At 43.1% G+C, this 13978-nt stretch overlaps 1 protein-coding gene across 9 annotated transcripts in view; it reads right to left on the bottom strand.

Moving 5' to 3' along the window:
- Window positions 1-13978, bottom strand: part of AOPEP (aminopeptidase O (putative)) — a 355797-nt gene that overhangs the window by 74047 nt on the left and 267772 nt on the right. For 8 of the 9 annotated variants that reach the window (XR_004682777.1, XR_004682778.1, XM_035024441.1 and 5 more), the window contains 2 exons: window positions 3252-3314; window positions 2774-2848 (listed from right to left, as the gene is read on the bottom strand). Coding sequence is in view for 7 of the 9 variants with exons in the window: in XM_035024441.1 (XP_034880332.1) it covers window positions 2774-2848; window positions 3252-3314 (138 nt within the window). In the remaining 2 variants the exon portion in view is untranslated. Of the gene's footprint in view, window positions 1-2773; window positions 2849-3251; window positions 3315-8947; window positions 10274-13978 lie in introns of those variants that run through there. The other variant, XM_035024448.1, reaches the window with a different exon arrangement.

The raw sequence follows: 13978 nt of genomic DNA, 5'->3' as shown, positions 1-13978 counted from the left end.
TTTAACCCACAGCTGAGAACGGGGTAAGTTTGTTTTGCTTCCCCTTCTGAGTTCACTGAAAAACTCAACCCATAGATCAGGCTGTGCTGACCACTTAGCACCTTCGAGATTTTCTTTAAGGGGGAAAATAAATATCTCCTTTAAGATCACATTCACTACCTATAATTCCTTGCCAGTTGCCCACTTCCAGACTCTGGCCTTGCACCGCTGCTCTGTTTTCCTTCCTCAGGCAGGTCAGACAACTCTGCTTTCCACAAGTCAGTAAATACTGGAGAAAAAATGTTCCGACCCTCCCACAGTTAAACACAGACTAGTTAACCAAGTTCAGTCATCTGGGCTGAATCCTGCGTGAGCCTGAAAGATGTAAACAGAGACTGGAGGGATGGAGGAAGGGCAGCATGCGGGAGAAGTGGGGCAAAGAAAACAAAGTAGGCAAATAAAGGCAATGGGCAGACTTAAAATTATGCCTACCAAAAATGACTAAAACTCATTTTCTCATGTTAACAGTAACAGAAAATGAATAAAAGCTGAAAATACCATAGTTTTATTTCAATGTTGTAAAAAAAAAAGATAGTGGATGCGTTAAAAAGGAGAAATTAGGTTCATTTGCTTCTACTTGTGGCATGGTAGACATTTAAGAACATTTATGAAACTCAACAGCAAGTTAACTACTGAGATTCCTACTAATAACAGGTTCAAATCGTAGCAAAAAATTAACACATGACCTCGGTTTAAATACTCATTACCACACAGAATTCGCTCTGTATTTCGGAATAGACACTTGGGCAATCGGGGTACAGCACCTTGGCTACCCGCTGCAGGGTGGCTTCTGAGCCTTTCAGAACTCACTCTAATGCCCTTGGTCACTGATTACACTCCCTTTCACCCTGCCCTTGAAAATATCGCCTGCTTTGCCTCAGCGAGCTCCAAACCCTTTCCTGGGTGCAACAGAGGCAAAACAGTGGGCAAAGGGCTTGGCTGCCATGCAGAGCCAGGAAGAAAGACTAGACACACTGATAATTAATATTCTCTGATCCAATTCTGAAATTTCCCATCTTCTGGCCCTCTCCACCTCCCCCTCAAAGCTAGTCAGCTTTAAGCTTCACTCCTTGAAAGGAAGTTCAGCTTGTTGGTCCCAACCTACTTTATTTCTGTATCCTCTTTAAAACTGCTGCCCACGTTTTCTAAGAAGAAAAGTCAAACGTGCGCCCTGCTCATAAGCTCTAATACACAGCCTCTATCGAGGAGAAAGGCTCAGCAAAGAACCCCATTTTCTTGGGAGGTGAAATCCTCAGTTCCCTCCTCATTCTCAGAAGGCAGTGGTCAGATCATGGGTGTCACACATGTGGTTACTTAAAGTTCAGATTTTGGGGGTGATGGTACCTAGTAATCCACAAAGGTAAGGGCTTCCCTTCATTCATGCGTGACATACTGTGCATTTGGGTAATCACCTTTTTGGCTTAAAAAAATAATAGCCAGAAAATATTTTTTTGAAATGTTAAGCCATAAAACTTTTTCCTTCTTTGGACATTTTATGATCTCATTCATCACCTCACGGACATTTTTTAAAACACCTGGAGCATGAAAGTTAAACAAACACAACCTACCACAGCATGCCAAGGTATGGTCAGAAAACTCAAATCTATTCAAAATGAAACCTTTTCCTATTACTGTTTAACTTAAGTGACAGATATGACTCTGTTTAAAAAGGTAAGGGCTGGAGTACCACTCTTCATGGACTGTCTCCCTACAAATGACCAGGATCCTAGGCCAGTTCTTTTCCCAATTCTCTTAGAAGCTGTCCTTGGTATCCTTACATGCACTCTGAAACTTTGGAATCACCTTCATTATGATGTGCTCTGTGCACATTCTCGGACGCTGCAATGCCCATACTAAGGCAACACATCAGAGAAGTTGGCAGCAATGCTATCAGCAAGAATTTGGCTTCAGAATCAGGAGTGATTCATCATACATTCTAGCAGCAGAAAAACAACACACATCTATTTTAATCCCTTGGTGCTATCAGGAATCAAAAAACAGTACAGTAATTAAGTAAACGCAACAAAAATCGTATCTGCTGTAACACTGGTAAAACATTATTCAGAAAACAACATACTACTTACCTTATTTCACAATTATTTCATAATTATTTATTACAATGACAAATCAAGTTTTAACACAATTTCAGGAGAAAATAGGTAGTCCAAACTTCTGCAAAGTAACATACTGAAATTCTAAATTTAAAAAAAACAAATTTCTCATTTGCTTTACAGTAAATAAAATCCCTCCTAGTGTTTCAAAAGAAATCACTTCTTTCATCTCCCTCCATTTTTAAGATTACTCTAATTTAAAGTCTAAAGGCTAAACGAGTGAGTGTGCTACTGTATCTATCACAACCAAACAGAGAAACCTGATATTGTGGGCAATTTATTCAGAACACCCCCCCTTTTTAGAGGTACCTTAACAACTGCATAACTACTATTAACAGATCCAATATAATAATGGAACCCGCTTATGTCCTATTGCTCTAGTTAATGAGCACGAAACGTATCTCCATCGCGAGTTATTCTCTTACTTCCTGAGAATATAGTATGTCTATAGTTATCAGAGATTATCAACCAATATTTCTGTATAACCATCCACGTTATTTTACGGCTTACTGTACATTTAATTAAAACTTAAAAACTACTACTCTACCGTTATGACCAAGTCCTCAGGGGCGTAGGGCGAGATTTCTCAAGAACTCCACCCAGTGCTCTTTCGGGGACCCTACCTTTTCAAACACTTCTTCAGCCTCCCTTCGTTTCCGTTTTCGGGGTCTCCGGTTCACTCGAATCCATTTCTCGACCTGGAGTTCAAAAACCACAGAGCGATTTAAACACGACGACGGGTCGTGAGGGCCATCCCTCTGCGTGAGAAAGAAACGATCGACGGCCTCGCGACGCTGCCTGCCAGGCTTCACCTGGGGAAGCCACAGGCACCTTCCGGGCTCGCCGGGCGGCCTCAGCGCCGGGGGCTCAAGAGACGCGCGGGTGTGCGGCGCGCCGAGGCCGTGACCTTCGCCCGGGCCCGGCCCTCCGGTCACCGGCCCGGTCGGCCACCCGCGCGCCGGAGCCCCCGAACGGGGCCATCTTACCCACCGCGGTCGCGCGTCGGCGCCGCGGGGAGCCCGCGGTGAGGATGCGGCGCCAGACCCACCGCCCCCAGGGAGGGAGGGAGGGGAGCGCGGGGAGCGCGCCTCCCGCACTCACCTCGGCGCTCACTTGCCGCGCGAGCCCGCACTCCGCCCCGGCCTGGCGCTCCCTCTGCAGCGGCTGCGGGGGAAGGGGAAAGAGTCAAGTTTACCCCGGGAGCCGCCCCAGCCTCCCTCCCCCGCGCCCCACCAACTCGGCGCGCTGACCCACTACCTCGCCCGCGGAAGGTGAGGGTGGGAGCGAGGGCCCCGCCGCCCGCGCCCAGCGCCCAGCGCCCGCCGCCCCGCCGGCCCGCGGGAGAGCAGCGGGCACGCTGGGCCCGCAACACCTAAGGCGCAGCGCGGGCGGCGGGGCGGCGCGGGGCCCGGGCGGCGGCGCGGGCGGAGGGCGGGCGCTGGGGCGGGGGCGGGGCCTGCCTTAAAGGTATAGGCGGCCGCGCCGTCCTCCCTGCAGGTCGCCCCCGCCCCGCCCCCGCCCCCGCCGGCGCGCCGGCTAATTTTATTGTTCTTTTTGCGAACGTCTTTCTTCCTCTCCCCGCGTCCCGCCCGCGCCCGCGTTCCCGCGCCCTCCCACGCGCGGGCCGACCTGGGCGCGCATGCCTTACCTTTCCAGCCCCCATCCCCCGCGGACCCCTGGGGACCCGCGAAAGGGTTTCTCGGCCGCGTTGCGAGCAGGAGCGCTGCCCGGCCGCAGGCGAAAGGGCTTAGCTCGAGAAGCCGCCCCCACACCCCTCGCGGCCAGCCGAACTCGCTTCTCGGGTCAGAAACCTAAGTGTCCAGATGGTCTTCGCGGAGCGGAAAGGAACTTTCCTAGTGGGCTTTTTTTCCGGGAATGGACTAGACGCCATTAAGGAGACGTTTTTCAGTGGCCTCTCCGGACTCTGGGGCGGTGGCAGGTGACCTCCCGGGGGAGAAACCTGGAGCGCGTAAAAAGGCGAGCCCCGCGCACTGCCCGCGCCTCGACGGAGCCTGTGCGCTTTCAGGAAGCGCGGCCGGCGCCGCACGCGCCCTGCCCGCGGACCCCCACAGCGACTGGGGAGAATTTAAAAGGAGACATTCTGTCTTTATAATTAGGGGGATAGTTTCCACTTAGTTTGTAAAAGTCTGCGATGCTCCACATTTTTCCGCCGACACCCAAAAGGCTTTCTTCCCATCCGTATCAGAAGTTGGCTGAACCAGAAAGGGGGTGAACAGTTGGGTCGCACTCGTATTTGTTGATCTTGACCATCCCTTTAACTTTATCGCATTTCTTTAAAGAAAATCTGTCTTGCCCTCTCTTTATTGCTACTTCATCCTTCTTTCAAGATCAAAAGCTTTAGATCAAAGCCAAGATCAAACTCACTACTTTAAATAGAAGCAACTTTGCCACGGAGTATTTTACACAAAGAGGAGCTTCTTAATGGAGACATCAGAGTGGAAAACTTTATTTTATCCCTTCATCCTATATTCATAACTGGACTACTTAAAATTACATTGATGATGCACTTATATGTCCTAAAATAAACAACAGGTCTGCTCAAATGGGGGATTCTTGACTTAAGTGTTTGTGTTTCCATGAATACCAAAATAAATAAATAAATAAATAAATAAATAAATAAATAAATAAATAAAACTCTAGTTAGATAAGCATATTTGCCATTTTGTATCATTATTAGCTAAGTACTATGAAATGCATGCTCATTTGCTAAAGATTTTTCGAAGTGGTATCGAATCTCCTTATATATAATGTACAACTATCATATACAATTTTTCCACTGCAAAATAAATGTATAAAAATAGTTAATGCCTTGCACATCTCCAGTGCACATACAGAGGCAGGTAAAAGTTACAAATGATGAACTGGATTATGTAATTGCAGAGCTGCTTACTTTCAAATGGAAATAAGACCTCCAACTATTTGAGCTTCCACGCTACTAATAACAGTTCCAGAATCAATAGAAATCTATCACTGGTAGACACTTCCCTTCACCCACTAGAATTTTTTTCCTTGGGAATTTACCACCCCTAAGAACTCTGATAAAAAAACCTTTCATTACTGATGTACTAAAACAGCACCCCAAATAGACCTTCCTTAAGTATCCTTTTTGTTGACTGATCAACAATTTTTTTTAACATGTAGCCTTAAAAGAAACAAAAAATAAAATAAATTCCAACAATCCAGTAGTGGGAATAGAAAACTATTGAAAATTAAATCATATATAGACTTCTATGAAAATGTTATTTCAGATGGATAGTTAGTACTTGAAGGCTTGTTTTCCATTGTTATTCTCATCTGACTGTAGTCTCAAATACACACACACACAATTGTTTCTCATGCTAAAAATCCCATTAAGTCACTAGAAAGATCTTAGGAATTGAGACCTGGGAACCCTGTCTTGCTGCCAGTGACAGTCTCCTTTCTTCCTAGTCTGCAGCTCATGGAGAACCTAATGGTTTCTGGCATAAGCTGAGCAAAGGAAAGAATCCTACTGTCACTGTTCCTCTGAGTAGGTAATTAAAGCTATGGTCCACTCTTAAGTTCCTCCTAACTCCTTTCCTTTGTACTCTTACACCCTCACACCCACTACCACAATCCATCCTACACCAAGAAGCCAGAATAATATTTTGAAAGGTAGTTCAAATGATACCACTTTGCTTTACCAAGAATGCACTTCTTTCTCTTCTCTGCCTGGCTGGCTCCTACTTATTCTCTAGTTTTGGCCTTAACTCTAGAAAGGTCTTTCCTTACTCCCCACTCCAAATTATGTCACCCCCACTATTCCTTCTAATAGCATCCTGTTTATTTCTTTTAAATTGCTTATCTTTTAGAGCTATTAAAAATTATTTTTAATTAAGACTATTTTTTAGAGCAGATAACAGAAAAATTTATGCAAAATGCACAGAGTTCCCATATGCCAACATAACACACAGTTTCCTCTATTACTAATATCTTCTATTAGGGTGGTGTGTTTGTTACAATTCAGGAACCAATATTTGATACATCATTATTAAATAAAGCTCATGGTTTACAGTAGGGTTCACTATGTGTTGTACAGTTCTATTGCAGCTTTTTTTAAATTATTATTAATTTGTTGAATGTCTATCTCCCCAGCTGGACTTTAAACTCCAGGAAGAAAGAGATCCTCTTTTGTTCTTGATTTTGGTCCAGTCAGTTAAAATACCGCTGGCACATAGTAGATGCTAAATAAATACGTTAAGTAAGCAAATGGAAGATATAGGAACAAATGACTGAATGAACAGCATATGAAATTTCAAGGGGGAGAGTCTCAAGAGAAAGATCTTTCTAATTAACTCCTGTTTCTCCACTAAAATACCTTATTTTGTAAAAAGCACAAAATTGTGCATTTTTTTTTTTTAAAGAAAGAGACCATGGGACATCAGTTACATTGCGGGGTGCTTCTAAAATGGCCTTTAAAAAAAATAAAAATAAAAATAGAAATGAGAAATAAAGAGTCTTAATTCCCTCTTCTATTAATCATGAAAACTGTATTCCAAAAATTCAGTGCTAGGAGCTGAATTTGATCTAGAATGAAATAGTAACACATTTTAAAATTATTGGAAAAAAATATTTTTTAAAGATTTTATTTATTTGAGAGAGATTGAAAGAGCACACAAGCAGGGGGAGCAGCAGAGGGAGAGAGAGGAGCAGGCTCCCCGCTGAGCAAGGAGCCCGATGCGGGGCTGGATCCCAGGAGCCAGGCTCATGACCCGAGCCAAAGGCAGACACTTAACTGACTGAGCCACCCAGGCGCCCCATTTTATTGGAAAAATATTAATTCTTTTTTTTTTTAAAGATTTATTTATTTATTTATTCATGAGAGACAGAGAGAGAGAGAGGCAGAGGGAGAAGCAGGCTCCCAAGGAGCAGAGAGCCCGATGCGGGACTCGATCCCAGGACCCTGGGATCATGACCTGAGCCGAAGGCAGACGCTTAACCATCTGAGCCACCCAGGCGCCCGGAAAAATATTAATTCTTTTTTACTGTGTTCAATATAACCTCAACACATTTCTCCTTTTGCCTATCTAAATCTCCCTTTCTTCATGGGCTGACCCCAATAAAGGTAGGGTGTGGAAAAACTGGAGGAAGAGTACTTTTTAAAAATTGGAATTCTGGGGATGCCTGGATGGCTCAGTCAGTTAAACGTCTCACTCTTTTTTTTTTTTTTTTAAGATTTTTATTTATTTATTTGAGAGAGAATGAGAGACAGAGAGCACGAGAGGGAAGAGGGCAGAGGGAGAAGCAGACCCCCTGCTGAGCAGGAAGCCCGATGCGGGACTCGATCCCGGGACTCCAGGATCATGACCTGAGCTGAAGGCAGTCGCTTAACCAACTGAGCCACCCAGGCGCCCCAAACGTCTCACTCTTGATTTAGGCTCAGGTCATGACCTCAGGGTCATGAGATCCAACCTCTACCCCCACCCCACTGGGCTCTGTGCTGCGTGTGGAGCCTGCTTGAGATTCTCAAACTCTTCCTCTCCCACTGCCCCTCCCACCCTTCCCTGCATGCACACGCACTTTCTCCGTCCCGCTCTCTTTAAAAAAATAATAAATAAATAAAATTGGAATTCTGTAGACAGGGATGGATACTCTAATAACTATCTTTAAGAAAGTGGTGAAAGCACTTTAAAGCTATCTTTTAAAAACAGATGTTTTCTATTTGAAGTATGTTTTAAAAAATGTTTCGTCTAGTAGAGATGCAAGTTTTGAAAGGAAGTTGTTTTAAGAGACCTTCTTGTCAATGCAGTTTGTAATAGCTGAAGACAATTTCAGAGGCTAAGGAAAATGCCATTGCTTTAGAATAAAAGCGTTACTTTATCAAGTGGCTGGAGATTACTTTTAGAGAGAAAATCCCTCCTCCTCCCCCTCCCCCTCCCCCTCCGGAAATGACTTCTTTCATTGGAATATGGTAGCGATATCAGTTTCATATTGTTAGTATGGATGTGTGCTTCTTCTTCATGATGAGCTACAATCCAGAGGAATGAGAAGCAGCAGCAGGCCTTCCTAGTCACCTCGAAGGCCGAAAGGGCGGACAAGGGGAGCCTTTTAATTAGTCCAAACAGCCTCAGATGGCAAAGTACACTCACTTGGGCTCAGGAGAGGCAAAACTATCCGCTATAAGAAGTCAAAAGATCTTTTAATACCAAACAATGTAGAGAGGTTTCAGAAGCGCTCTATAGCCAACATACATTGAGTGTAAATTAAAAAGTACACACCTACACAAAACTGGAAATGAAAAATCAAGATTAGTTTAAGCTGCAAATAATAACAAGGAAGTAATCCTGATTAGGGTCAAAGTTCTCAAATGTCTAGGTCTTTAAATTTTGCTCTACCCTTTTAGAATGTAACATTCCTTTATGATATCTTTGATTTTAGAAAAATTACCATTTCTATTATTGCTCATTTTGTGTCTGTGTTAGAATGAATGCCTAATTCTTCTTTCTCAAGAGGATTTTGGCCCTGCTAAATGGACCTCTTAGTGGAATCCTTATAAAGCATGGTTTTCAAAAAAGGAAATCCTTCCCACATTTGTGCTGCAGTGAGCTGGCTAAGAGAACCTCTTCCTCTCAGTCATCATAACCCTGAACTCACTGTTATTCAGAAACTTTTACAGAGCTTGCCTGAGGGAACACGCTCAGCTCTGCCATTTCTAGATCCCCTATGCGAATCTGATAAAACATTAGCTATCAGCTTTTGGCTCCCTAGAAAAAAATACACCTACAATCATTCACAGTCCCCTACTCCCTTCCCACACACACATCAACTGTCAGGAGGTTTACAGATTTTCTGATTGCCCAAACCCCTACCCTAGATACTCTAAAATCCTCTTGGATTAGAGCAGACCCCACCATACAGCTGGCCCAGGACGACGTCTTACTGGTGCTCTGTGAAAGTCCTTTTATCGCATTATGTTCTGGTAAGAAGCCATCAACCTTTATTGAGGTGCATTATAAGAAACAGCCCCATAAAACCCATCCCAGTGTTTACCGTAAGGATAGTTTCAGAGGATTGTTTATTACATTAAATAGTAATTTTCTGAGAGGACCCACAGGGAGCCTGGTATCAACATCAGGAATAGCTGGACTCAGGCACCTGGTTTGTTTTACCTCATGAACACTACAAATTGATTCCTTTTCCCTCTTCTAGAAAATTCTGTGCCCCTACATTAAACCAAGCATAAGAACTTCAAGGGGTGCATATTGTATGATAATTTAATTCCTGGCCCCATCTTATTTTCCTACTATTATTTTCACATTTCTTCGCTTTTTATATTTTAATTTATTTTTATCATGCTCTATTTTGCTTTAGAAGCTGTCTTAACTCCATTTTGGGCAAAGAAGAGTATGAATAAATAAAATATTCTGGGTTTATTTTTTCTTCTTTAACTTTCTTTTACTTTTTTGGGGAGAGGAAGAGGTTCTGATAAAATGTGACGGTTCTAATATTTCTCTCCATTAAAAACACTTAGAAGTGAAGCATGGGAGGTAAGGACGTACTATTACACTCTACTTATAAAATTCAAGGAAAAGAACTGTTAAAAAACAAAACAAAAGTAAATACACTATTACACAAACATGGTGCTAAACTACTATAAAAATGTTAATCAACCTAGTATTTTACCTCTTTTGATATCGAAACCAGAGGAAATAGGTTTTGACCTCGGGAAGAAGAATGTAAGCTGGATATAGAGACAGGTTAGTCACTTAACAAGCATACTGAGAGCCTACTGCAAAACAGAGCACTAGACTTCGTGAACACAGAGCTGAATAAGACACCATCCCTGTCTTCAGGACCCTAGTGTGACCAGGCAGTCACCCGGCGTAGTATAAGGAGCGCACAGATAGCCTGTTGGGTTGGAATCCAGGGTCTGCCATATATTAGTAGTAGTGTGACCTCTTTAAGCCTCCTTTCTTAGAGACTTGTGAAGATCAAGGGACACATGTGATGTGCTTACAAGGGGAGGCAGTTGTTACTTACCAAATTCTAGAAGCAACGCAACATCACTAGAAGCTGGAGGGAAGTGACCTTAAGACACAAAGTACCCAACTGCTACGTGTACCAGAGACCATGGAACCTCAGAACTGGAAGAAAGAACCAGAGCAGCCAATTCTGTAAGGACTGAATGGTTTGCCAAGTGCTTCCACATACAGACTGCACTGTTTATTTCTCACATAGTCCCATTTTCAGGATGAAGAAACTGGGTCTCAGGGAATTTTCGTATTCTTTTTTTTAATATATATATTATTTTTAAGTAATCTCTACACCCATCGTGGGGCTCGAACCCACAGGCCCAAGATGAAAAGTCGCATGCTCTACTGACTGAGTCAGCCAGGTGCCCCAAATTTTCATATTTTTAGTATTTAATATTGGGTAGCCCTTAGATCTCCAGGCTGGAAATGTAGCACCCTTTCTACTCCAGCATGAGAGCTTAGGGAACATCTAGCATGACTGTCTCACTTTAAAATAGTTGCTTATTATGTGGATCAGATCAACCTCAGATCAAAACACAGCCCATAAAATATTATCCCATACCATAAAAGTCTATTGCAACAGCCATTTCAGAAAACAGACATTGTACACCCCCTTCAACACCTGTATGACTGCAATTCTTTACAGGAGCTTAACATTCATGGATATTCTGACAAAGAGTTTCACAGGTGAAATACAAAGTTATGTAGGGGTGGCGTTAAATCAGAGGGACCCCTGACTGCTTATTAGAATCACCAGGAGGGTTTTTAGATCCCAATGCCCAGGTGGCATGCCACATCACTGAAATTCACATCCTGAGAGTGGGACCCTGCATCAGTCTTTTTTTAAAGCCTTCCCCACCCCCACATCTCCCCTAGTGATTCCACTGTGCTGCCAGTGTTGAGAACCACTGGTTTAGATCATTTTAATGATGACCCATCTCTAACAAGTTACTATTAAGAAATTCCAGATGTTTGGGAGACATCTAAATTTCAAGGTCAATGCCACAGAGGACAGCCATCTATTAAGTTCTATTTCATTAAGTCTCTGGGTAAACAATAGACAATGCTGAGCAGGATGGGCTGCTGGCCTGACCCAGGGTAGCAATTCCTACTGCTTACACCTAGGGATAAACTTCTGGGCAAGATTAGTTAAGTACACACACACACACACACACACGAATTAAAAAGAAGTGGATGATCTCAACACTAACCAGAAGGGAGGCAAGAATGAATGGATATTTGACTTTTTAGAGCTTTTTCCAGGTTCATGGGTAATACAATTCTGGATCCGGAATGAAAAGAGCACAGATTCTTGTCTTTTGGGGAACCCGTAACCCCACATACATATGAGGTGCTATTTCCCACTCATCCCCTGTAGACAGTGTTCTAATCATGTCGATGGCTGCCACCTATTCCCTGGAAACAAATATTTTGCATTTGGAAGACTGCTGGCTACAATTCGGGGACAATGTGTACCAATGGAAAGGACCCTTTGTCATGTGCAAAAGCTACTATTCCACACAGGAAGGAACCCAGGTTGGTCTTCCTTAGTGTTGGGCACCATGCTCTAACCAAATGGGCTTCCCTATTTAGAAAAATACACTACAATGATGCTATAGGAAAACTACTCTGGCAAAATGCCTTACAAAAGATATTAGTTACTAATTATTTAAAAGCACAAACATATATGTGAACATATCAGTAGCTTGAAAAGCAAACACTCATGTCTAGGTCCCTTTGGTTATTCCCTAAGATGGATGGATATGCTATCTGTAAGTATAGGCACAAGGAATGCCTTGTGCTTCATGATGCCTTCAAGGGAAGCTATGCATTGGGAGTCTGGGGCCCCAGCATGTCTCTTTTTCTTTTTCCAGCATGTCTATTTTTAAAAATATTGGCACTCAGACTGGCTTGCCTGTCATCTGACCTTCCAAGAGAACCCAATGAAGTCACAATTTGCAAACAAGTACAATGGGCCTAAATCGTCCCACCTCTATTCAGAAGTAGGAACACACAGGCACGTGCACACACAGAATAGGGAAAGTAAAATCCACCATAATTTGGGGGGGGGGGGGCAGGGGTGGGCTGTCCCAAATAGAAATACTATATGAGAAAGAGCTATTTTCCAGGATGTTTGTTCACCAAACATTTAGATCCATATAAGAGGTGTTCCAGGACAACAACGAGAAGGGCCAGAATTAATTGGTTGCTAATCTCTTTACTTTTTGTAGGATGTTTCCTCCAGCAGTGGATTAAATCAATGTTTAATGCTACACAGGCCCAGCTGTGTCCATATTAGGAAAGCCCAAGCTCACATCTCTTTCTCGGTGAAAAAAGGATCCGTCCTCCCTCCTTTTGCTCTGCTTCCACCCCCTGCGTGTGTAGGTGGGAGAGTAGGAGCTGGGGAATGTGAACTTGATCCAGCATTGATCAGCCAAGCAGCAAACTCTCATTGTTCTTTAGATACCAAACATAACTTCTCTCTACTAGGGATAAACCCAGCCATTCTGCATACAACACAGCTTTTGTGCTCAGTAGTATGAGAGATGAAAAAGAACCACCAAGAACATTAAAGCTTTATTAGACTCATCATAAACACCTAATATGTAGACTTTGAGAATCTACCCAGTGAATTTATATTCCTATTAATATTAGGTATGTTAGACTCTCTTAAACCTACCAATCTTCTGGTCATTTCTGTTTTATGATTATGGATTTCAATTTATAGCATAAATACTGCAGTCTACTTTAGCTTTGCTTTCTATTTGAGCCTTTCTTATCTCACTGCCTTGCTCTCTGAGGTTCAAGGGCATTGGAAATCATGCTAATGTACAACTAAATATGCTGTTGTTTTTTTTGTTTTGTTTTGTTTTTTTGTTTTGTTTTTTTTTAAAGATTTTATTTATTTGACAGAGAGAGAGACAGCGAGAGCAGGAACACAAGCAGGGGGAGTGGGAGAGGGAGAAGCAGGCTTCACGCCGAGCAGGGAGCCCGATGTGGGACTCGATCCCAGGACCCTGGGATCATGACCTGAGCTGAAGGCAGACGCTTAACGACTGAGCCACCCAGGCGCCCGCTGTTGTTGTTTTTAAGTGCTGTCCTATGAATGTGGTTTAACAATCTCTGTACAAAACCATATGTAATGAGAAATACACAGTTAAGAACCTAGACCTAGGCACCCTCTGTCCTTACCAGCTAGAAGCTGTGTAACCTTGGGCATGTCACACAACATTTCTGGGCCTATAAAAAGGAGATTATGCTATCTGTTTCGCAGAGCGGTGCTGAAGATGAAATGAGACAGCACATAAACCAAGCGGCACAAAGTAGACCAGTAGATGCTAATTCCCTGCCTCTTTGCCCCCAGAAACAAAAGCCTGTCTGGTATTTTGAGCCTAAGTAAACTTTCAAAGGTCTCAAATAACTGAGTTGTGACATCATAATAAAAAGCCTCACCTGACCACCACACAACCGTGTCGCCTCTGACAGAGCCCACAGTGACAGCGGCATGGCCGAGCTACTATAGGCAAATGCCTGTCTCTTTCCAAAGGACTGGTGGCCACAAGTAAACAAGTTCTCTTTCTCATATGCCTTATGATAAAGGAAATCATTCTGTTTCCAGTCCCATCGCACTCAAAACAATAAGCCACTGTTGTTCTAAGAATATCAGAAATGAAATTTGGTATTTCTACATTGTTCTCTGAAGGTACCAACATGACAGGTGCTAGATACAAAAACATCTGAAATCCTAATAGTAGCTACATGCATTTAACACCAATGTAATAATTAAGAAGAGAGAAAGATTAAATTCACTTTTTT

Source organism: Mirounga leonina, unplaced genomic scaffold, assembly GCF_011800145.1.
Source record: "Mirounga leonina isolate KUSES-001 unplaced genomic scaffold, KU_Mleo_1.0 Mir_179, whole genome shotgun sequence".
Lineage (NCBI taxonomy): Eukaryota > Metazoa > Chordata > Mammalia > Carnivora > Phocidae > Mirounga > Mirounga leonina.
Note: the sequence above shows the minus strand (reverse complement) of the source record. Positions and strands in the feature narration are given on the sequence as shown.